This window comes from Lepidothrix coronata, unplaced genomic scaffold (genome assembly GCF_001604755.1).
Source record: "Lepidothrix coronata isolate B3197 unplaced genomic scaffold, Lepidothrix_coronata-1.0 Scaffold246, whole genome shotgun sequence".
Taxonomy (NCBI): Eukaryota; Metazoa; Chordata; class Aves; order Passeriformes; family Pipridae; genus Lepidothrix; species Lepidothrix coronata.
In genome coordinates this window covers 4,603-28,280 of record NW_016690426.1, presented here as the reverse complement: position 1 = coordinate 28,280, position 23,678 = coordinate 4,603, and the positions used below count along the sequence as shown (strand labels likewise).

Here is a 23,678-nt window from a genome sequence, read left to right as displayed (position 1 = left end):
GTACACAAGAAAGGGTAAATTAAAGGCTCTCCCTCTCCGAAACTCAGTCCTAAATGCAGGTCAAGTGAACTGAAAGGAGTGTCAAAGAAAACAAACTGCTACAATACACGAAGTGGAGAAGCAGGGTGCATTAGATGCCACGTCAGGATGCAATTAGTGATTTAATACAGTTTAGAGAGGTGTCACTCACTGCTTTTCTACAGTATTCATTTGCAAAGCACAGAGTGCCAATGTTTTGACTTCAGTCTTTGAGCTCTGCTTTATTCCTGTTAGTCTCTTACCTTCATGTCCCTGTTCTCTACCCACCTCCTGTTTAAATCTTTGTGGTATTCCATCAAATTGGACCACGTCCCCATGATTTTTTCCTTCTCCAGCATCAAGGCAGATTGTTTCTACTATCAAATGCCTTTTTGCTAACCTGAATTTTCATATTAAGATCCTGCAAGGAATCTTTGCATGTCTATAGCAATTTAGACTAATAATAGTCCAGACTTTATCCTCATTTCCTCTGTTTTGCTGCTGCATTCAGGGAAGTTATTACACAATAGGTACTGGATTTAATCCAGCACTAAAACTGTTCCTTTTCCCGACACCTTAGGAAGGGTTCTTTGTTTCTAAACTCTTTTATCATTAATAACCCCCATGACTGCTTCTAACAACAGAAAGGGACGGCTTCAGACACAAGGATGCATTTTTCCTTAAAGCAACACAGGGATCTGGATCCACAGCCAGGTTCTGCAGCTGATGAAATGAGCACCGCTCGTTTTGAGTTATTAGGGTCCATATTCCCACCCCAAACCTCCTCTGCCCCATCGTACTCACGTGCTGATCCTCTTCACCATGCTTTTCTGGGATTTTGGAGATAGGATGTTAGTATCAGCAGCTGCTTCCACCTCCCGTGACAGTTTGTAACTGCAGGACAGAGGCCACTGGGTTAATTTTTTACAGACAATACTATGAGTTATACATCTCAAAGTAGCAATAGGCAAGAAATTGAGAAACCCTTCACAGAATGTTGCAGCCCCACAAAGAGGAATGTTGCTCTGCCTACATTTTACCAGGGTGAAAGGGATATTTCACCGCTGTATAATAGTTTTTAAAACCAGTGCTCTTTGTACGTGTGAGTTCCTGTTAGGAGGAGAGCTGAAGGCTGCAATAACCTGCCTGTAGGTGTGCGTGAGGTAAGAACGTCTGCTTTGCCAGCTAGAATGAGAACCTACCTCTCCTCCTCGGTTAAATGCCGCTGGCTCCTGAACCAGTGGATGAATTTTTGGTCTGGTATCAAGCAATAGCTGTTGCATGAAGATTGTAAGAGCTTAATTTGGGCAATGACTTCAAATTCCTAAGAAAAGAAATAATCAAATAAAAATTTAGAATTAGAAAACAAGATAAAACCAAACAAACTCATTCATACACTAAACATATGCAACAACAGATCCAGGACAGAGTTTGACCTGAAGTTCAGTTTCAGTTGAGTGACTATTTCAAGAACCAGTTTTTCCAAATAACAGAGGCGCGTTTTTTTCCTCAGCATCCATAATGTGCACTCACACTTGTTCCAGAGGAACATAAAATGCTACCCTTAATATGCGTGACCAGAGCGTGCTGCTCTGCTGTAACTCCACTTGTATACACACTTTGCCAAAATAACTTGTAATTGTTTAGAGCAGGTTATAGAGCAGGTTAGGGCAGGAAATGGCTCCATCACAGCCAAATCCAAGTCTGCTTTCAGGCCCCAGGATTTGGCACAACTTCATTTAGACCCAAGTAACCTTTACTCCTACAGAGCATTACTTATCTCTGACCAACAAGGATCTGGCTGAATGGAAAGAGTGACAGCATTTATTTCTCAGTCCTGTGGTTTGTGCTCTGCAGCCTTTTACCTACAAATAGTTTATTGCAGCAGAAGGAAGATATTTACTATCTTCTGGAAAGCAAAGGTCTCCTGCCACCAGGTCATAGGACAGACGCAGTCAGGCAAAGGCTCAGAGCATGAGCATTGCAGGGATCTGTTCTTCCCTCATGGACTTGCATTAAAATTGCTCAGGCACATAAAACAGCTGCTAAAGACAAATGGCCTTGCCAAGAGAATGCTCTGAAAGAGGGTATCAATAAACCAAAAATCACAGAGCATTCCACTTACCCTTCGTCTCTTCTCAAAGTTGATCAGGCCACCCTGTTGGAAGGAAAGAGAAGGGATCAGAGAAGAGCTAAGCCTGTCCCTTGAGACAACTGCATTCAAAGTCACACAAGATTCTTGTTAGTAACACTGCATATTGCTTCCTTTTTGATTTGAAAACAGATTTGTAAGAGCTGCACAAGAACCCAGCAGAAGATACCAAACAGACACAGTGCTGGGAAGGCAGGCAGGCAGGATATTTAGGATTCAAAAAAAGTGCCCCAAATTACCTCGACATAGTCCTGAAGGGCTGTGTCAAGCATGATGAGATCAGTGAGGAAGGTGCCAAGGTAAGGGACTGTGCCTTGCATCACTCCCTGCAAGTGATCAGAGCAATGTTGGATTAATTAACTGAAAAATGATAATAATTAGAATTCTAGAACACCCCTGTGTAAGAAAATGAAATAAAAGTAATCTGCTTAACCAAACAGCAGTCTTGTAATTATGTTTTCTTTCATTACATCATTCTCATTATCTAATCTAGAATTCAAATCAAATTCCATTGAGAGCAGGATGCTCTCACAGATATTGCTAGGTGGGTTTGTATTGCAGTATTGCCACCATTGATTTCCAACAGTGGGTCCCCGGGAAACCCTGCTTGTGGAAGAAGCACTGAGGACCAGGGACAGAGTCCCTCAGTCACCTACTCCAAGAGGAAGAGCTGGGGAATGGTCCTGGCCAGCCTGTGTGAGCCATTTCTGTTTCATTCCGGTAGGCTTTTAATTCATGTGTTACACTATGTAACAGTCAAGTCAAGGCACAGACTTTTCCCTCTAAGAAGTGACCATCTTCCCCAGCCATCCACTGCACTTTAATGGTAATTATTCACATTTTAAACTTCTAGACTGCCAGCACTTTGCAGAGTTCAGGCTGGCTCTACACTTGTGAAGGAAACACTTGTTTCTACCATCCAGAAGGAGCTGTATTTTTTCCAGTCAAACAAACAGATAGACAAAAATCATATTCAGCACTTTGGCCTCCCTATCCCAGATTTCTCTCCCCCTGTCCTTTTAAATCTTTGCCAACTTTGAGACAAAAGCCATTTTCACCAGCAGACTGGAACCCAGACACATTTTACAAAGCAATCTCTGTAAAAGCCCCGTGCAATTTTCAAGCTGGTATGTCAGAAGTTTCGTGACCTTGTTTAGAAGTAAATGAGACTTCTGCTCTGGCCAGAGCTAATTTTCCTTATCACAAGTACTACAGCATTTACAGCATGTGTTTTACTACATGGAAATTGTATGGCTTTCCCGTGTTTCTCTCTAAAGGAGTAGATAATGGAATTATTTCTTGTAGGACAGATACAAGACTGCTGAAAACGACTGACACAAGTTCACGTCCATCAATCACCCGCACACTCACTCTAGTAAAGACCTTTCTAGCTTTTGCTTCTTACAGAATTAAGAATTAATTACACCAGTTAGGGTTAATCATGTTACCAAAAAGGGGAGGAAAAACCCCAAACACACCTTATTTTTTTGAAGTTGCAGTCGCTTCTGTGACTTTTTCTGATTTTCTTTCTCGCTGCTGTCCAGATTTGCAAATTTGGATGTTGCTTCCTGTGAGGTAAAAAGGGATTAAAGGCAATTAATGGAGGATCCAAGTGGTAAGCTGGAAACTATACCTGTGTAAAATAACTGCAAATATGTTTAACCAGAGAAGCTGGGCTAGCAAAATTATTTGCTTTTCAGGTACATATGTGTAAAATCATGTTGATTTTCTGGGACTTGGACACTAATTGGGGATTTTGGATAAAATCCCACAAGAGGACTATACGGGAATTTTTCTGTAAAACAGCTCTACTCTGGCCAAAGCTAAGTGCTGCTGCAAATCTCCTGAGAGTTTAAATCAGAGAAGCTTAGACATACTTCAGGTGTCCAGATGCTTCCCTGAACTCTATCCCAACACTCTTGACCCTCGGGATTTGTGTTTAATTCCCTAATCAGGCCTGCTGCAAGTAAACATCTCCATCTTATGTAATGCTTTGCTGTTTTTCTTCTGCTGGAACACCAACACAGAGAACCAGCGACTGCGGCTTATTGACTAATCCAAAACCGCGCAGGAAATGAAAGGAATAGGTTTCCATCCCCACAGCTCCAGTTTTCCTGTGAATGGATGAGCTATTTCACAACAGATCTTTAACCTTTATTTCCCTGGATGTGCAGGGGATGTTGGAGTCACTGCTGGTTTTCTCCAATGGTTGGATAGATGCGACACGAGTCATTATGAATGTCTGTTCAGAAGGAGAGAACACTGCTCCCTCTCTGTGCCAGCCAACCTGCTTCCTAGGGCATTTTGTCTGCTCTACACTTGCATTTGCAGGCTGGATAGGCAAGGTCAAACACAGCTTCCCAAGAGAGGCTATTTATAGTGAAATAAAACAAAGACTTTGAGGATTCAGTGGATAATAATCCTCCAAACGGCCCAAAATGAAAAGTAGGGGAGAGGTTCTAGCTATTCTGTGGAATTTTTCTCTCACTGCTTTCAAAATGTTTTGCAAATCTACTTAGGGAAGCTGGAGAGAGTGATTTGCTGGGAGCCAGAGGTCTGGGCTCAGATTGAGTTGTTTTGTCTTCTAATATTTAGTTAAATAGGCTGTTTTGAACACACATTTTCCCCTTTATGCTTATTATTGTCTCACCTGCTTTAAAAATTACCTACAGATATTGATAAATGGATGATAAACAAAACAGACTGACAGGTTTGAAGGTGTTTACCCACCATTCCTGAGCAAAACACGGTGTGTTCCAGATCCCAAGGCAAGAGGGGTGAGGGAGAAATGCCAGACTGACTGGACAGAACTGCCAAGGAGCAAACTGGTTACCCAGTTTATAGGAACTTTTTTTATGTAAACAGAAAAAACCCTGCCACAAACATTCCTTAGTTCCTGCAGAATATAACCTTTCCCTGCTTTCTTCCTCACCCCTTTCAGGCTCCTGGGCTTGTTGGGGTTCGCCCAGGGGAGTGCACAAGTCAAACTGTTCCAGACAGAGCCTGCTTTGTTGTCCATCTGGCCACACACAGAGCAGGAAGCCTGTTCCTTCAGAATTCCCAGCCCTGTCCTTCTAGTTCTAAGAAAGGTATGGGATAGTCAGATAAACATCTAGGATTAATTCCTCAGCTGAAGCTGAGTGGAATTGTTCCCGTGAACTCAAAAGCACTACAGTGGTGCAACCTAGTGGGCTGAAGGGCTGCAAGACCTGCTGTCCCCTCGGATCCATGCTGCTGCAGCCTGCTCTTTGTGGGCATCCAAGTGCCACGGGCTAATACTAGAGCAAGTTCTTCCAGGAACACAGAAATCAGCTCTCAGCCCAGCAAAAAGCCCGGGTTTTACCTCCCTGAAGCACCACATTTGGTCACTGAGGGAGACAGGAGCTTTGGCAGCTGGTTACAAAAAGGGTTAACCTCGGATTTAATTGAGATCACAAGCCCCACACTAATTCTCACCTTCATTAGCAGCTCTCTACTTGTCAGATAATTGTCATGGTCTGAGAAGATCTCAGACAGCTCTTCATACATCAGCAGGATGTCCCTGAACAGGAAAAGATTAAATCATTTAGGTCATTAGTAAGCACTCAAAATCAGATCAGGTTTCCATTGTTTCCTCATGAATCATTAACAGTTGGGCTTATAAAAGGTGATGCCATCAGAATGCATCCAGTGAGATGCTGCACATCTACTGGGAGCCTTCCTGGGATCTTCTGCTGCTCCCAGTCAAGTCAGGCCACACAGACCCTGAGCAGGGTTTTCAACTAAACTGCAAAGTGTGAGACTGGTGTAAGAACAGGTTAAAGGGATAAAAAGGAAAAGAAGAATTGCTGAGAGGTAACCCAAGTACTTAATTTTTGCCCTGTTCCATGCTCTCTGGAAAGCTGGAAGCATTTAAGTGTGGGAAGAGTTTTCTCTTGCCCAATACTAGATGGTACGGGGAAGCAGAAGGCACATCCCACCTCTATGTAGGGAAAATACAGAAGGATACTGCCTGGTAGACTGATCTTTAAATTTATCAAAGCCAAAGAGATCTGTTTTTCCCAAACTGAATGAGCAGAACACCATCTTTTCTACACAGAGACTTCTGGTGTCTGTGAGGCAATCAGTATATATGCCAGGTAAAGAATTATTAATACAAAAAGGTGTTCCCCTGGAAGAAATATTATCTTCAATACTAGATTTTGTAGTTTGAGGATATATTTTATGGAAATATCAGGACTAGATTAGTGAGGGTCTGTAGCAAGCTGGACCTCCTCAAACTTCATGGGAAACAGGACAACATGGAAAGATCACGGTGACCTGGGAATGGTGTGCACGAGCTGGGGGAGTGGCCAGTGCCACAGTTTTTCAAAAGAGGTTGTGGAAGATCCAGTATGCTAAAAAGGACAGAATCCAGTAGGGATTGACCTTGGGGATGAAAGAGGAGCTCACAGCAGGGGTCTGAGCCTCCCAGGAACGGGAGGTTCTTCCAACAGAAGTGATGTCCCTGAAGAAGCAGAACAGCAAGAGGATGAGAAGAAGGAGCACTGAGCTTTGTGCCCTCAGGAGCTGAGGGGGAGCCTTACTTTGAAACACACAGCCAGGTCGTCTTCAGCCGATAGATGGAGTTGGACTGCAGTGCTGAAATGATGGCCCTCAAGGAGGAAAAGTTCTTCAGGATCCTACATTCCTGTGAAAGGAGCAGTTAGAGACACAGGAGCATTAAATGGCAGCATTACAGAGACCTCAGAGCTCTTCTCTGACCAGTGTCACACCTGTGACAGGTTCTCACTGCTGAGCAGGCAGCTGTGCAAATACTGAGCATCAAAAATATCACTCCTCCCTCTACCTACCAAACACTTTATAGGCTTTGGCATTTATATCTTATTTTCCTCACTGCCCTGTATTTGTGCTTCCAGCTTCCAGTTCTCCCAGTGAAAACAAAAGTGGAACCAAGTCCATAAAGTCAGGCTAAAAGGCACAAAGGTTGCACTTCTTAAAAAGCTCTTTATAAGTACCAATCCCTTTTAACCTTTAGGGGAAAAACAGGGCTTTGCCTCTTTGTATATGGTATTTAAAATATAAACCCTCAATCATCTAAGTGTCAATTAAAGACATGCAAAGGAATAACCTGTTATTCAAGTGTGTCTACACTCTTTAAAGAGAAAAACCTTCCCAGCTTTTCCACAATTGGGATCACAAACATTTCTTATCCAGCTTCTCTGTAGTAAAAGCTTTGATGGAAAAGGATAAGGAAGAACTTAATTCTCAAAAAGAGTAGCACAGATTTCTGTTAAAGCAGATGGAAGCCAGAAGGAGGGGGCAAGTCTGGTCTGTGACTCTTCAAGAAACTTCCTGGAAATCTGTTGGTGGTTCACAAACAAAAGCACGGGCACCACAAACTTCAGAACAAGTGTCTGTACATGCAAATTCAGCAGACAAAACACCTGCCAATTCGACTGCAGCACGGAGATGAGAATGTATTCAAACTCCAATTCTGCTTCTGAACATTTTTATGGGGCTGATTATTACCCTAGTAATGCTGATTACCTTACAGTGAAAAACAGACATGGATTTATTTCCTTTGTAGGACCGAACAAATGTAAAGCAACCTCAGCATAAGCAGAAGTCAGACCTTAATAAAGCAGCAACTCTGTTCAGGAGTTGCATTAAAAATGATTTAACAACTAAGGCAAGTACATACTCACCCAGGTATTTAGCTAAAAAAAAAAAAAGGTCTTTGTGTGAATTAGGAGGCTACATTTAAGTGTGGCTTAAGCAGACAGGCTGGGCAGACAGCACCTGAAGCAGGTGGACAGTTATGTAAGACAAAGACCAAGTTCAAGATCAGGTGGTAAGACATACCAGACCTGAAAGCTATTTTTGCATGGTTTGGGGCCAAAAAAAGCCACATAACAGCTCTTCTTCAGGGACTGGTACATTTAAGAATGAGACCTTTCTTTATGTTCAACTTGAAATTCAGGTTAGGCAGAAAACGAATTCAGAGGCACAAATTATTAGCTTTTCCTTTTTTTCCCCAGTACCGCAGGAGTTTGGACTGGAAGATCCAATTTGGAACCATCTTGACTTAACTGCATATTGTATAATTTAAAGGACATTAGGAATTCAATATTGGATTTAGTGTTCTCAGTGATTTAACTGACTGCAGACTAAACTTGAGCAAGCTTTCATTTGTATGTAAGAAGAATTTTTAAGACTGGTTTGAATAACTTTGTTTCATGCTGTGTCCTTCACAGGGAGAAAACCAGAAAGAATCCTGTGCAGAAACAGCGTTGATTTAAAAAATGTAAGCATAACAGGATATTAGTGATTTCATTTTTACTTCTTATTTTTAATGAAAATATTGTTTGAGTGAAATTGGCTGCTCCTGCTCAGGAACCTCATACCTAGGTGGAGCAGAGAGGACTGGCAGTTGGAAAAAGCATTCACTTTGTCTTTTAAACCAAGAAAATGGATCCAAAAGTCACAGAAATAACAAACATGGAACTCCATGCTGCTACATTACAGGCTTAGTTGTCAGTGAATAACTGCACTTTAATGAGTGGATTATTTTCTAATTCAGGCACCTAACTATTCAAAACACTCATTTGCATGCACAAAGCAAGCAACTTTCCTCAGAAGTGGGCAACTAAGTACATATGCACCCAGCTGCTGTACATGTGCAATTATTCTGTAGAGAGTGCACATACATTTTTCTGATGTTTAGCTACGACTGGAGCATTTAATTATGTGTAGGAACTAAGTACAGGGAGAAGCACTGGATCAACAGAGGTGGAGAACAAAGTTCTCCATCCACAGAGCAGGTATGATGAGAGCAGTGCCTGTCCTGGCTTCCCTTCTGCCTTGTGACGATGAGGGAGCTCTTCATCCTTGCCAGCCCAGGCTGCCCCACGAAGGCCCTTTGAGCTGGTGCCCTCTGCAACCTAAAGATCTGCATGTAGAAAATAAGGAATCAAACTTCCCAATGCCTTCACACGGGCTATAAAGCATCCATTAGATGATAACAAAAGCAAGCAGACGTCAGTGCCACAGGAGAGGTGAAAGACCTTCCCCATACCAGTTTCCTGAACCATGCAGTTGCCAGAGCTCAGGTCCCAGGACTAAATGCTGCTTCTGGAAGCACAGAAGTTCATTGTCAAGGCTCTGTCTTGAGGTTTTCCTGACTGCTTGTTATGTACAGCTCAGAAAGAATCCATGTGATTCTTAGAAGTCAACACACATCCCTATGGAAGTGCTTGAAATGTTCTCTTACAAGACAGAGACCTTGGTTACTGCCAGCTGCCCAGTGCTCTGAGGGGAGTTAAAAAGGTGACAGTAAAATATTAACGACAAAAATCTAAGAAACTATCAAACTAGAGTTATGTAAAGAAGGCATGGAAAAAACCCTTTCATGCAAAGATTAAGAAACATGGAATCTGCTATAAGAACCACCCAGAAGCTCTGCTGAGGCACATGGAGAACAGAAACGTGATTCCAGACATCCAGCACGGCTTCACCAAGGGCAAGTCCTGCCTGACCAATCCAGTGGCCTTCCAGGATGGAGCAATTCCATCAGTGGACAAGGGAAGAGCTACAGATATTGTCTGTCTGGACTTCTCTAAACCCTTGACATGGCCAAGTAGCAATTCCATTTCCATGGTGGGGAAGAACTAAGGAGAGGAAGGGCAATATTCCTTTGGTATCACAAAGCAAATCAGGTTAAAATAGAAAGAATTAGAGCTAAGATGGCCTGGGACCAATGTGTACAACCCCCTTCTCCCCTCCCAACTCCCTCACTCCAAGGCACCTGCCCAAAAAAAACATTAAACAGAAGAAATGCTTTACATGTGCAATATGAATCCACTTCTCAATGATCTTGGCTCTCTGCTGGATTTTGAGCTCCTTGGTCCCCAGGATAGTGCTGACAACACATTTGGTAACTGTGTTGAACTGAGTAATGGTGGCTCTGACAGTAGGAGCCAGGTTCTTGTTTTCTTTCTTATCCCTTTGAGACCAGATGGATCCCAAACAGTGGTAGGGCACAACTTTCTTGAAGAGCATCTAGAGGGAAACAGAGGTGTGGTAAGCCAGCAGGATTCTCCTAAATCTCTTTTATCCATGAGGAGAAATGCAGGTTTACAGTACAAACTGGATTTAAATCTAATACGGTATTCAAAGATAAATATTTGGGGTTTTTTAATTTAAAATATACATTTTGGCATAATCTTTACAGGCTTGGTGCCCTAAAAGAACTGTCAGTTAAACAATACTGGGAAAAAAAGGGACACCTTTATATTAGTAGCATAACCAAGGTGAAATTCTTTTATATAATGATATTTTGAAGGAGATTGATACAGACAAAGCAAATTAGAGCACTACAGTTCAGAGAACCTAGACATCTTCAGGCCAGGTAGCAATATAGTCAAAACATGCTATTTCTCAGGTGTCAAGTCTTAAATTTTGCAAAAAAGGCGACAAATATATATTCCCACTTTTTTTTAAAAATGAAACAAAACACACCTTCAGTATGACTGAAGGCAAAAGCCCAGTGACTGAAGCAGTTGGAATAATGACAGAGCCGTGCTCTGTGTCCCAACAGCAGACCTGTTCTAGAACACTACACTTATATTACTATAACTTTAAATAATATATACTATATATTGTATAATGTTATATAGACACTTATATATATGTAATACTCTACATACCACATCCATGTATGTCAACTGCTCTGCCACAATATGGTCTTGAAAAGAGGAGAATTCTTCTGGATTGCTGATCTCCAGTTCCTCTCCATCAACCAGGTCACTGGAGGAAGTGCTACAGAACCCATCTGGACAGGATGGAAACCAACACTCAGTAAACTTACACAGCAAACAATGAATCAAAGCAGGTGCTTGTTTATTTTGAAACATCCCTGTATTACAGCAGAACACCCCAAGGGTCCTGCCTGATGCAATGGCCCCACTGTGCTGCATACGTGACAAAAATGACCAGAAGATTAAATTGGCAAAGAAAAGGTGGAAGAAAAAGGAATAGAGAGAACTGAGACGTTCAGGTTCTCTTAGCAGAGAAGTGGCTTAACCCATTTGCTATTTTTTTCTGAAAGAAAAAACATCACCATCACTCCAGCAAAAATTCCTTGTTAACACTGCAGAATTTTGTTAATTTACTTTCCAGTGTTTATAGTTTTAAAAAAATTATCAAACTACAAAGGGATGAGGCTGCAGTAATATCCCCAAAATATTGCATGAGGAGTGCTCTTATATCCAGAAATAAAAGGAGAAATGATATTTCTCAGCACCATTTATGGCTACATGGACTATATCAAGGAGGGTTTATTCCACCATTCTTCACCTTTCCCTCTCAGGGAATTTTTCCCAGGAAACTGAATAGAGTGAGCACCTACAGCATCCTGCTGAATGCTTCTAAATTTGCACTGGGCAGCAGAGAAAAGGTGAAAGAGCAGAGCTTTCCCCTTCGAGGAACCTGACACAGTGTAGCAGGGAAAAGGTTTCACAGCCATGTCACCTTTTGGCTCCCAGAAGTTGGGAATAAAAAATTAAACGCCAAGAAATATGCCCTTGTTTCCCAAACAGAAAACCCCTCAAAATAAATCTTAATCCTTTTTACTGTAAGGCAACAGTAAATCCATAAGGAGGGAGGAAAAATTATGGACTTGTTGAAGACTAACAATGAAAGTACTGAGTTTACTACTAGAGAGATTTCATTAACAAAAACAAAGTATGTTTTGCAAGACTTCATACCCAGTTAAAGCAGAACATTCAAGCAACAACAGCAGATAAAGTGATACAGAATCACTGTTTTTCAAAATACTTCATTTTTCCTTGATTCATTACCAAACGATCATCACTGTAAATTGCTATGGTTTTGATGTAACAAATTATATCTACAGGCTGATTTCCATCTGTACATTTGAATTGCACAATTTACTGACAGGGCTCAATGTGATAAATGGAGATCTCTGTTCCAGAGTTACTTTCCTGTGGCTGTTTTATAACAATATGCATAACTAAATGGACTTCGACTGAACTATTACAAGAATCTCTCTCTTTTTGACTTTGTAACTCCTCCTTTCCCTTTCAGCTCTTGAAATTCAACTCGAAATCCTCATCACTGAGTTGCAGCCCTACCCAAAACCTCACAGCTCCCTTAAAGCCGGGTCCTGGAATGCAATGCAAATTTTCCTTTTCTTTTTCCATGCCTTTTTTTCTCCTTCATAAATGTGTAACCAGTCTTTTCCCTGCTCTACAACAAGCTGGAATCCTCTTGTACTCAAGTATCTCATCATCTCCAAAGCCCTCTGATCCATTCAGCCCTCTCAAAGCCTGACTGCTCTCTTGACTGCACTGAGAACAACCACGTGCCCCTTCTGAATTTGCAATCTCTGCCTGTCCTTGCTTTGATTTGCTCAAGCTGCAAGAACTGGGGCCAGGAACAGCTTTTATCTACCTGTCTGGCACTGTAATCTAATCTACTGGCATGGCTGATGGAAGCACGGGGTGGAGGTTTGAATACCCAAGTCAAGTGGCAGCACTGGGATGCAAATTTGTAAATTCAGAGCACAATGAATGCTTGGGAACAATAATTATCATCAAGGATTGCAGACAACATACTAAGAATTTTGAAAGAAATCTCTGAAATGTACAAAGTTGGAGCTCTGATCAAGTAAGGCAATCCTAAATCTTTTCTCTGAAGACTCCACAGATTAATTTTGTTATCCTACTCTTATGATACCCTAATTACCAGGCTCTATTCTGCCACAATTTGGGAAATGTTATCATTCAAATTGACTCATCTGTATGATTCAAAAAAGAATATTTTCAGCTGTTACTTGAGGAAACAAATGCAGAACAGAAGCAGGCTGCTGGAATCTTCTGTTCACTCTGAAGAACAGAGGACCCAAATAGAGCTCTCTATAGCTTTCTTTGTTTGACCCGGGGGAACCCAACCCAGGAAAGGTCATCAATGGGCACATATTAGCCATCCTGTACCTGTGTTCAATAAGGAAGAGGACTGGGCTCTGTGCATTACTCCTTTTTATGTTAGTGACTGAGTTCATTTGGCATTTCACAGTATTATGCACTGACATGGTATTTCTGGAACATCCGGCAGACATGATTTTTATGGGATGAAAGGGTTTTTTTCTGCCATTTCCTTTATGACATGAATTATTCCCTCTCATCCCTCTACCAAAGCTGGAAGTTGATTCCAGTTCTCATTCACATACTACGTGAGCTCCTATGACTTTCCAGCTCATGCCACAGGAAGCTTTCTGAGCAGGATAAGGGGATGTGTCATGCTTGATGGTGCACACAGATTTGTGTTACTACAGTTCACTATTGTTCCAGTAGACTGTGACCCCCAATAACGTAAGTTTTTCCTCTGTCCTTGGATTCCAGCAGCCAGCCACTCCAATAGGAAAAAACAGTCACAGACACTTCCTTTGGCAAGATGGTAACTAGGAAGAAAAGCTGCAGGACAACAAACCTGTGACTCAAGCTGTATTTTGTCACAGCTCTGTTTTTTGTTGGTCAGGGGTTTCCTTGTGTGTGGGGGGTGGAATTTGAAGTGAGGAGCCCAGCTAGAGAGCAGTTGTGGAAGTGTGCTGACAATTAACCACTTGGCTGCTGCAGCAATCTCAAAGCTTTGGCTAAATATTAGAGAAGTGCTGGATTTCCCAATCCACCCCAGAACGGACAGATATGGGCACCCATACTGAAAGAGTATTTCCTCCCTCACAGAGCCCCACACAGAGATTTAAAAAAAAAAAAAAAGAAATGAGAAACAAGCCACTGGTGAGCCTCACATTATTATTGATAAGCATAAGAGGTGTTGAAACATGGCCCACATAAATCCCTTACAGTCTGAGAGAACAGAAAGACAGAAGTGAAAGGTAACTCACCAACAGTTTCCGCTTCTTGGTTCTGGAACTGCTTCAAGAGGTTCTGCACCTTACTCTCCATGTCAGAATTGGGCATATTGTTCTTCAGGTAATCCAGCAACTTCAGCAAACACGTGTGGTCAGGTGGCTCTCTGAAATCCTCAGAGCACTGATCGAGCCAGGCCCGTAAGACTGATGCTATTTCACTGGAAGCAAACACAGAGAGAACACAAGGTTTGCACACAGCATGTGCTGATGGAATTGGAATTGTATGTACCTACAACTGATGTACCTGTATCTAACAGAACAAAAAACACACCCAGTTGAAGTATCTTTGCTGAGCTGTGCCATGGCCACTTTGAATAACTACCACACATTACAAACATAATCAACAGCAGAATGTAATTTCTTCATTCCCTCCTGTGCCAGTGGGAAAAGCTCAGTGTTTGTTCCATGGCATATTGTGGGAAAATAGCAGAGAGGAAACAAGGTATTCATGGCTCTTTCCAGTGGAAGTGCTAAATCAAACACTTCCTGTGGGGCCTTTCACCAGTCGCTGCTGCAGTCTGGGGACCAAGCTGAAGCTGCATATCCACACCATATGACTTCTTGTCTGCAGTCTTTGTACTAAGCTTCCCTGTCCATGAAATCTTGGGTTTCATGGGGGAAAAAGGTGTCTAATCCTGAAACTAACCCCCAGGAGCACACACAGTTGGTGGGATTGCCTCGTCTGTGAGGATAAAACCCTCACTGGCACATGTGCAGCACGACGCTGTCCATGCCAAGGATCAAACTTGAAGCACCAAGAGAACTGAACCCAGATGACACACTGTTCCTGCTAATCTTGGGGTGAAATGTTTAACAAAAATATATCAGCAGAACCTTGGTTTCATTTTTAGCCCAAATACAAGGAGAGGCTGTCAAATTACACTGTGCAAAAAAGCATCTCGCTCATGCTAGCAGTGCAGGAAAAGGATGCTTAGGGAGTTACAGGACCACTGGATTTTGTTCAGGAAACTTATCCCAGACTTTCTTACACGCATGCAGCTAAAAGGACACTAACTGGCCATGGACAATCCTACAGACTGGGGGGGATGAGGGGAAACAAAGCTGATGAATCAGCGTGGTTTCACCTGTCCTGAACGGAGGGAAGTGATCTGTTTATCTGCTTTTCCTGGTTTATGTAGGTTTTCATCCACGCCCACTTATGCAGATACTGCACAAATGTATGCTTGTGGGAATGCCCTTAAATCCTGCATTTGCAAGGAATTTTCATCATTTCAACTTGATTTTGATAAATAAGACCAAGCTATGTTTTCCAGGAATAACTTAGACAGTTGTTGACAAATTTCAACTAAGTGTGGAAAAACCAGAAGACAACTGGAAAATAACCAAATATCTTAATGTTTTAAGCTCCTTTTTTCAGAATAAAAGGTACAATAAAGATCTAACTTCCTGAGAAAAGGGTCCTGAAGATTTCTTCTGTGTCACTGAAACCATCAAATTTCTTCCAGCCTGGAGAGTTCTCCTATCAGAGCTGTGTACAAATACTGGCACATTGCTGCTGCAAGCTGGGAAACCACAGCAGTCTCTGGTTAATTCAGCTGCTCACTGGCATCCAAAATAAACCAACAGTTAAATAAGAGTAAAGAGAATTTCTCCCACTCTCCATATCTCATCTGAACTGTATTGGTTTTTCCTCAAAACTCAATTAACCTTTAATCCCATACAGATTTCATTTTACAAGTCCCATTCCATTTAAGTCTGTTGTTTCTTCCATTTCTTGCCCTGATATTGTGGCAACTTTGAATTTTCAATTAGAGTATTTGGATATCTGTCAGTAATATTGTTTGGTTAGGCTTGCTGACAGGAGAAATGCTGGAATTACAATTTCAGAGCTACAAAAAAGTATTTACAACCAAAAATTAACATGCAAACACGTTCTGGATTTCAGGTTTCACTGCAAACATGAAACACACTGTGCAGCTTGGAAGACTCTACATTTCAAAACCATTTGGATGGAATTTTCACAAGCCAGCTCAGGCAAACTACCACCATACGTGCAACAAGTAAAGCCTTCATGGTTTAGGCCAGTGGTGGCCAAACTTTTTATCTGGAGCTTCAGGACTGTTTTATTCCCTCAGAACAGGTATCACATAACAGTCAGTGCTCCATGATCACCATGGAAAAGCCAACAGTGCCAGCCCAGCTCCACATCCCAGTGCCAGGAAAGGCCACAACAGACAGATATGCCTTGCTCCATGACCAAACTGTGCATTTCCTCCTCCTCCTCTGTGCTCCTTTTCCCCACTCACATCACAAACTCAGCATCATCCCCACTGGTTCCACCACCAAAACTAGGTTGGGTATCCTATTCTTACGAGCATTTATCAGCTCAGCAATGATCTGGAAGGAGAAGCCTCTCCACAGAGCAAGTTCTTGTACTAACTAATATTGTTCACACACCCTTTACACTAAGCACAGTTTTCAGAGGCTTGGTTGGTGGCCACTTTCATAAGCTGAAGAATAAACAGAGTTTAAGACAGACACAGTCTTCCAGAGCAGGGTGAAGAGTTCACTGCTGTTACAGACACTGATTTTTGCCAGCAAAATCATTTCAGTCAAGAGGGGAAATAGGAAAGAGAGAAGAGGTACACTGTGCCCTACTGACCTCCTATTGCCCAATTGCTTCACTGGTGTGTCAGGGAATGCAGCTTTCCAACAACGGGCTGGAGACTTGCCCATATCTTGCAGTAGTTTTACATTTACTGCCCTTGTGAAGAAACTCCGTGTACTCGACAGCCCCAGATAGGAACGGGAGCCTTCCGAGAGCTCAGACAGGAAAGAAACATCACAGACTACATTTTTCATGGGTTGATTATAAGCTATAAATTTTTCCTTTCTTGCCTATAAGAAAAAAAAAAACCACCTCAATGTTTAACTCCTGTCCTGCCAACCACAGGCTCCAGGTTCTGCTCAGCAATGCTTCCAAGTTTCACACTTGTCAAAAAACCTTCTGAATTCCACATGTGCTCTCCTTGAAGCCCATCTCTGAAGGTTCCAGTCTCCAAAATCTACCTAGTGTTAGGCGGAAGAAGTGTATCTGAGTCTGTCATTCACAAACTGGGAACAAAAACTACTCACCCACTCCCCTTTGCCCAGGAGCTACCACAAAAGCTGGGTGATGGGGCAGCTCCAAGTCTGACAGCTCTGTTAGCTTAGAGGGCACAGAGAAGGTGGAAAATGAGACCTTCCCACCCCATGGCCACATGGGAATTCTGCATGCTCTTGTCTCAAAAGTGAAGACAGCTATAACAGTCCTGAAGAGATCTGATAGGAATTAGAGATCATTTCTTCCTGACAAAAAAGGCAAAAGCAGCATTTTCTTCCCACCACAATTACTTCTAAAGAACGGGTAGAAGGGAATCTCAACAATTAAGGAGAACCTCAGTTGCAAAAGGAAAATAAGTGATTGATTTCTTATGAAATTATACATAAATGTGCATTAAATTATCTGTAATTTGCCAAATGCATACTTAAGGCATCAACCTCTTTATAGAGGGCTATTCCCTGTCTTCCACTGTCCATGCAATAATGCTCAGGCTTGCTCACACAGACTAAATTAAGACAGCTGCCTTTTCTCAGTTTTCCTTGTTAAACCAGGGATAAAATCAGGGGTAAAACGGATGTAAACCGCAAGCAAAGGTTGCTGCAAGGGTGGCTTCTCACACCCAGTCTGTTTATAAATACTGTCCTGATGACTTCCAGCAAATGTCTGCTCCTTCTGATTTGGGAAAAACTCATTGAATAACATATAGGAGGCTTCTGCTGGGACACGAAAGCCACTAAAGGAAGAGCTCTGCTAGCTGTTCTTTGTTTTAATTGAGATGCCAATCACTATTTTTCTTTCTAATTATTCTTGTCTGCTTGGTTCTGGTTGTTTTCATAACTCTCCCACTCTTCCACTGCTTACCCTGCCCCAAGTTTGACTCTGCTTCTCATGTAACCACACTGGTTTCTGCTGTTGTTTTAGCTTAATTGGCTTTACTGGAATGAATGCTGATTGTTGCTCTCCCAAATGCATCTTAACTGCTCCCCACCATGGATTTCCCAGGCATCAGAAGCTTCCAACTAATTTTCTTCCATTTGTCTCACATTCCTTTGGTGTCTGTTGTCCTGGAATACAATGTTTCAGGACCGGTTTTATTTCTACAGTGCTGTAACTATGCACATTGTTTTCCAGTGGGACTGTTTGGTTCAGGAGGAATTAAAAGACAAGTTTTTGGTCAGGAAGGTCTAAATGCAAAAAAAGCCATGGGAGAATGTTTGTTTGTCACTATGAGAAACTCCAAATGCTGTGGTATTACACTGAAGGTTTTAGTATTTACTATTTTAGTGCAAAAGAGGAGAGGTAAACATGCAAGACATGCCATGTGGTTAAGTGATTAATTCCCTACTTTTCTCTATTTGATCTGTTTCCCCCAGTTGCTATGGAATGAAACAAGGAGAATTCAATTTAGCTTTGAGTTGCTTTGTCTATGGTTTTCATTGTGCCACATTCCAAGTTTTAATAACAAATAAATCCCACACTTTGATAATAAAGAAGATGCAACTATGAGCTGACATTCAAGACAAGCAAAGAAGCCCCAAGTATTTTGATTCATTTCTGTGGCCTGTCATTCATCTGAGGGAGAGAACCACCAATGCACTCCAAAGCAGCAAACCAAAGCCAGTAGCAGAAGGAAACCACAACCTCATAGTCCAAGAGGAGGCTTGAAAGGACTTTTGCTGTGACTCAGAGATTCAAAAGCCTCAGGACTCAGCCATGGCAGTGCTAATGTTAGACCTCTGGAAAGCAAACAAACAAAAAATCATGGTCCAAGTCCACAAACCAACACGGCAACATTGTCTGCCCCTTGAAAAACCCTTCCTGTGGGTAATCTCAGGTTCCTACTACTGTTTTTTTGAGCAAGGTCTTCAAGTAACTCAATTCAGGTAACGCTGACCTCAGCTTCCCCGAATGCAAACATTGCAGGCCAGCCTGGACCGCCAGCCCGGCCTTTTCTCTGTGTGTCTGGGCAGGAATGAATCACTTCTGGGAACTCCACCGACAGAAATCTTTAAACCTTACGGTAGCAAACTCAGCACCTTTCGTGGATGCAGTGTGATGTGCTGCCTCAGCTCTCCAGGCACAGCAAGTCACCTCAATGCCACGTGCTCAGCACGGTTTGGGACCCTCACCTTACTCAGAGGCACCTCAGCATCCAGGGAAGCCATGACTTCCAAGAGGTACAAGCAGATATGCACGATATTTTAGACTTTGAGGGCTTTATGGTTCTTTCTCTGTCCTCAGCCAGGTCCTCAGTGCCCACCTTCTGGGAAAGCAGTGTCTGCATGTTTAATAAATCACCTCTTTAAATTCACAGAGCCTGTGGGTTTGGGTGCAGTTGTCTGCCAGCAATGGATTGGTTGCCTAGAGATCAAAATTAACCCCATCTTTCACTAGGGAAGGGAAATAGGGCACAGATAGAAACCCCAACCTTTTAACAGTGAGTTAAAAGCTCATTGAGGAACTCTCCTGCTCTGAAGAGAGATCAGGGTGATCAGGTCCTATCACCAGAAGCATTGTTTCTAACTATCTTGTGGGCAATACACAAGCATTTTGGGAGGACTGAAGGTCTCAAACAGCACTAGTTGTTTGGCTTGCTGATCCCCTTCCCAGAACCCGTAAAGGTGCTTAAGATCTCCAGGAAGTGACTGTCTCCTTCAAGCTTCCCATGACTCCTGGCTAGTAAGGTGCAAAGAGTCTTTACATTAGATATGAACTACTTTTTGCTCTAATTTCTTTCCTCATTTGCTTTTTGTCAGATGCTGTGTACCAAACAACACATTTGAACTGTATAACCTCATTTAAAAAAAACCCCAAAACAATAGCTGAATTATAGTATAAATTCTATGGGCCTCTCTCTAATTCTTAATGCTACTTGTCATACTGATAATTTTTGTTTCTGTTCAATGTATATATGGTTGTATTCTGAATTGTCACATATTGTGGTGTTATTTCTAGTCTCTTCTTTTTTAAAGTCAACAGAAGTCCTATGCTAAAAAACATGCAGTGAACAGAGAACTCCAAAGACAACAACAACCCAAGACGAGGAGGGAACTCTGTCACACCTTGACACAAAAACATGCAGAACTCAGACAGAGCACCAGGTAATCTTGTCTATACGATGCAAGGAAGAGCAAAAAAAATTGCTTATAGGAGGTAGAGGGTCAAGTAAGTTACTCCTTACAACTCTTATCAGACAACTAAGAGAGACATATTTCTGAAATACAGGCTGAAGTGCATCTCATTCAGACATTTGACTGGAATATATGACCTTTGCTGGACTTAATTCTTCTGTTACTTGTGACCATGAACCTTCTGACTGACTGAAAATAACATGAAATGTGGAAAGCAAGCTAGTGAATGTGAAAAGGTAAGGTGGGTCCTGATAGGAAAAAAAAGGCAGGTTGTTTCAAGCTTACAAAACTGTTGATAGTGTTCATAGTCTACTCATAACTGTAAGATACAAGGCATTTTGAAAGTTACAGCACCTTTGTTTAAACTATATATTAGATGAAATTTAGATCTAACAGGGATCTAACACATCCCTGTTGAAAAATACCATTTTTTGACCACTCCAGCAGCCCAAAAATGATAGGAATGATGTTTAAGTGAACAGGAAAAAATCCCCTTGGCACAAGGAATCCTTAGAAGGCATGTTTCTGAACATAGCTGAAGTGATCTTGGGTCAGTAACAACTATATGTCACTGCAGCAAGTGTGAAAAGTGTGTGCTGGCTCAGCCCCAGAATTTGGAAACACAAGGGCAGGTTTATAGCTCCCAAAAGCCTCTCAAGCAAGGCTGTGCCATAAGTGTGCTCAAGGCCTAGTGCAGACCTGAAGGTTCTGCACTATATGAACATTGGGTGGAATACTGACATAATTTAAAAAAGAAAAAAATCAGATAATTTACACACATCAGACATTCTCCTCAAAATACATCACAGCTCTATACTACAAGTGCAAAAGCACAGAGAACTTCAGGGTAGAAATCGGTAAGCTGTGAGCTCACAGCTCCTCCCACACGTACCCCTAAGATTTTGCAAAACTTCACCCTTTCTTTAAAGCTCCATAAGGTATTTAAACAGCCATACATTCATCTGCAGTTGCTTTTAACTTCTGCTGCAGTTTTTTATGTCAAACCACTGGAAATGCTTTAAATTGCATCCCCATTTCTAATGCCCTAACTGGATTTTTAAAGCCTCTGAACTGTCACAACAGGAGTCTGACAAACCCAGAAGGTCTCCGGCCACAGACCACAGGCTTCCCCATGAGATACTTTTCCTCTGAGAAATACAGAGTTAATGGCAAGAAATAACATGGCTCTACTGCTTCTTCCTCTTATTTCTCCAAGTCATATAAAACCAAGAACACAATTATATCATGTTTCTGTTCTATGAGAAAAGAGGGTAAATGCAATTACATTGGAATTATCCCAGACAAGAGAAAACCTGAACTACTAGAACTACATGTTTCACAACAGGACTACAAAGCCAACCACTTTTCCAGATACCATTTATCATACCTAAGAGACAAGTAGCCAGAGCAGCTGAGAGCCATGGAAACTTTTAAAGGAGGAAAGTGAACTCACATTTATATGGGATCTGCTAAAACACGTACACCTGACAAATTTCTTTGTTGACAACTTCATTGTTGAGCTTTCTACAGACATGTAGTTGGGTAAAGGTATCAAACTCACACATAAAAGGTATCTTATGAAGGCCAAAGGAGCAAAATCAGCTGTGCTGACCATACTAATGAAAATTCTGTCAGAAAAACTCATCAGAAGTTGAGCTACCACAAGGACAGGACACAGGCTCCATCTGTTTGTCAGTCCCTGGCTGAGCAAAGGGGTTACATGATGATCCCATGCCAAGAGGGAGGAAACCATTGATGCAGCAGGAAGCTACTTGACAGGGTTGGTAAACTTTGTGTATGTCAGTAGGAAAATAATTCCAGTTAAAACCAAACCAAAACAAACATGCTTCTCCTAAATGTTATTCCCCTTGCACGCTCACCTCCAGGCATAACAAAAACTTGATGCAGTTTGCCCAAAGCCTTGGTGACACAAGTAGCGTCAACATTATTTTCACCCCTTTTTCTCTCTCCACTTCATGGACTCCTCTGGGTCCATAAAAAGGCAGTTGGGGGATCCATCCCAACATGATTTATACCGGTGAAATGATCTTCCACGTCCCCAATATAAATCCCTAAAGTATTTTGCAAGAGGGTACTGCTTTAGCTCATGTTTTATGACTGAGATAGGGTGAGGTTCAAATGGTTTGCCCAACATTGGAAGAGACCCTCAGTTTGGATGGAAGGGAACCACTGGCTGTGTATTATTGCCTCTACTCACTCCATAATGCTGCTTTCTTGGTGCTTGTGACCAAATTTTAACTACCAGCTGTTCTTTGATGAGTTCTCATGGCAAATTAGGAGGAAAATATTACAGCAGCCAGGAAAGAATTGGAAAGTCGAGCTCCTATGTCCAAGTCTCACGGGGCAAGGGGAACAGAAAACCAGTAACACTGACAAAAATCAAGCATCTTCACACTGTAATCAAATATAATGACACATGCCACAGTGCGTGCAAACCACAGACGTCAGAGTACAAATGCTGATGACCTAAGGCACATTTTACACCCAATGTCTAAAGATAAAATGCTAGGAGGATAGCCAAACCACCTTTTCCTCATTTAAACTGCAGTTCAAAACAGCTTTGCTATTTCTCTTGCAAATTAGGATGACCTCAGAATTTAAATTTCACTCTAAAAGCAGCACTGTAAATCACAGGGGCACTAATGGAAAAGATACATGCACGCACACGTTGTCTGGAACACCCTCAGCTTTGGTGTGCAGGCACTGCTGTAATGCACAATAAAATCAGTCGTAGGCAATAACCATTTACTGCCATAGATAAGGCAGAGGAAACAAACACTCCTCGTTTGTTTAATCAACTATATGTTGGCCCAGATGTGTTCATCTCATGTTTAATTCCGAGACAATTTCCCTGCAAAAGATCCCTGGATTATATTATTGTATATGTTACAAGCCAACTGTTATTTGGCCTTTCCACAAGCTTGTTTAAGCATGCAAACAGTGCTGTGAATTTTCAATGGAAACAACAGCTCTGCTGCCCACATCCTCCTCCAGTACCAAAATCCTGCCTTGGCCTTGCTCTGCAGTGCAAATCCATACTTACGCCCTGAGTGCGACCTCGGATTCGAAGGAATTCAGGTTTGCCACTTCTCCATGGCTCGAGGTTTCCAGGTTTCCAAACCTGAAAAAGTAGAGGGGTGTTTAGAAGAAACTCTACCAAATAAAAGCAATATCCCAAATAGCATCACTCATATACAATTATCATACACAACTACCAAGTGCTTCTAGCTCAAACTACAAATATGGAATCTAACAGGTGAGCAAAATTAAGGAGCTTGAAGATTATTTCATCTAGGAGGGAAAAAAAATCCCAAAGAAGCAGCCAGGATCTTCCAAGGTAATTTATTAATTTATATGAAA

General features: G+C 41.9%; 1 protein-coding gene across 1 annotated transcript in view; it reads right to left on the bottom strand.

Annotated features, from left to right (window-relative positions):
- Positions 1–23,453, bottom strand: part of RGL1 (ral guanine nucleotide dissociation stimulator like 1) — a gene marked incomplete at its 5' end in the record, with an annotated part of 29,054 nt that extends 5,601 nt beyond the window's left edge. Inside the window, 11 exons of the mRNA XM_017834937.1 lie at positions 823–912; positions 1,221–1,342; positions 2,144–2,176; positions 2,410–2,496; positions 3,649–3,738; positions 5,627–5,711; positions 6,736–6,839; positions 9,995–10,210; positions 10,858–10,982; positions 14,076–14,260; positions 23,362–23,453. Of these exons, the coding sequence (XP_017690426.1) occupies positions 823–912; positions 1,221–1,342; positions 2,144–2,176; positions 2,410–2,496; positions 3,649–3,738; positions 5,627–5,711; positions 6,736–6,839; positions 9,995–10,210; positions 10,858–10,982; positions 14,076–14,260; positions 23,362–23,453 (1,229 nt within the window). The remainder of the gene's footprint in view (positions 1–822; positions 913–1,220; positions 1,343–2,143; positions 2,177–2,409; positions 2,497–3,648; positions 3,739–5,626; positions 5,712–6,735; positions 6,840–9,994; positions 10,211–10,857; positions 10,983–14,075; positions 14,261–23,361) is intronic.
- Between the last annotated feature and the right edge of the window lie 225 nt (positions 23,454–23,678).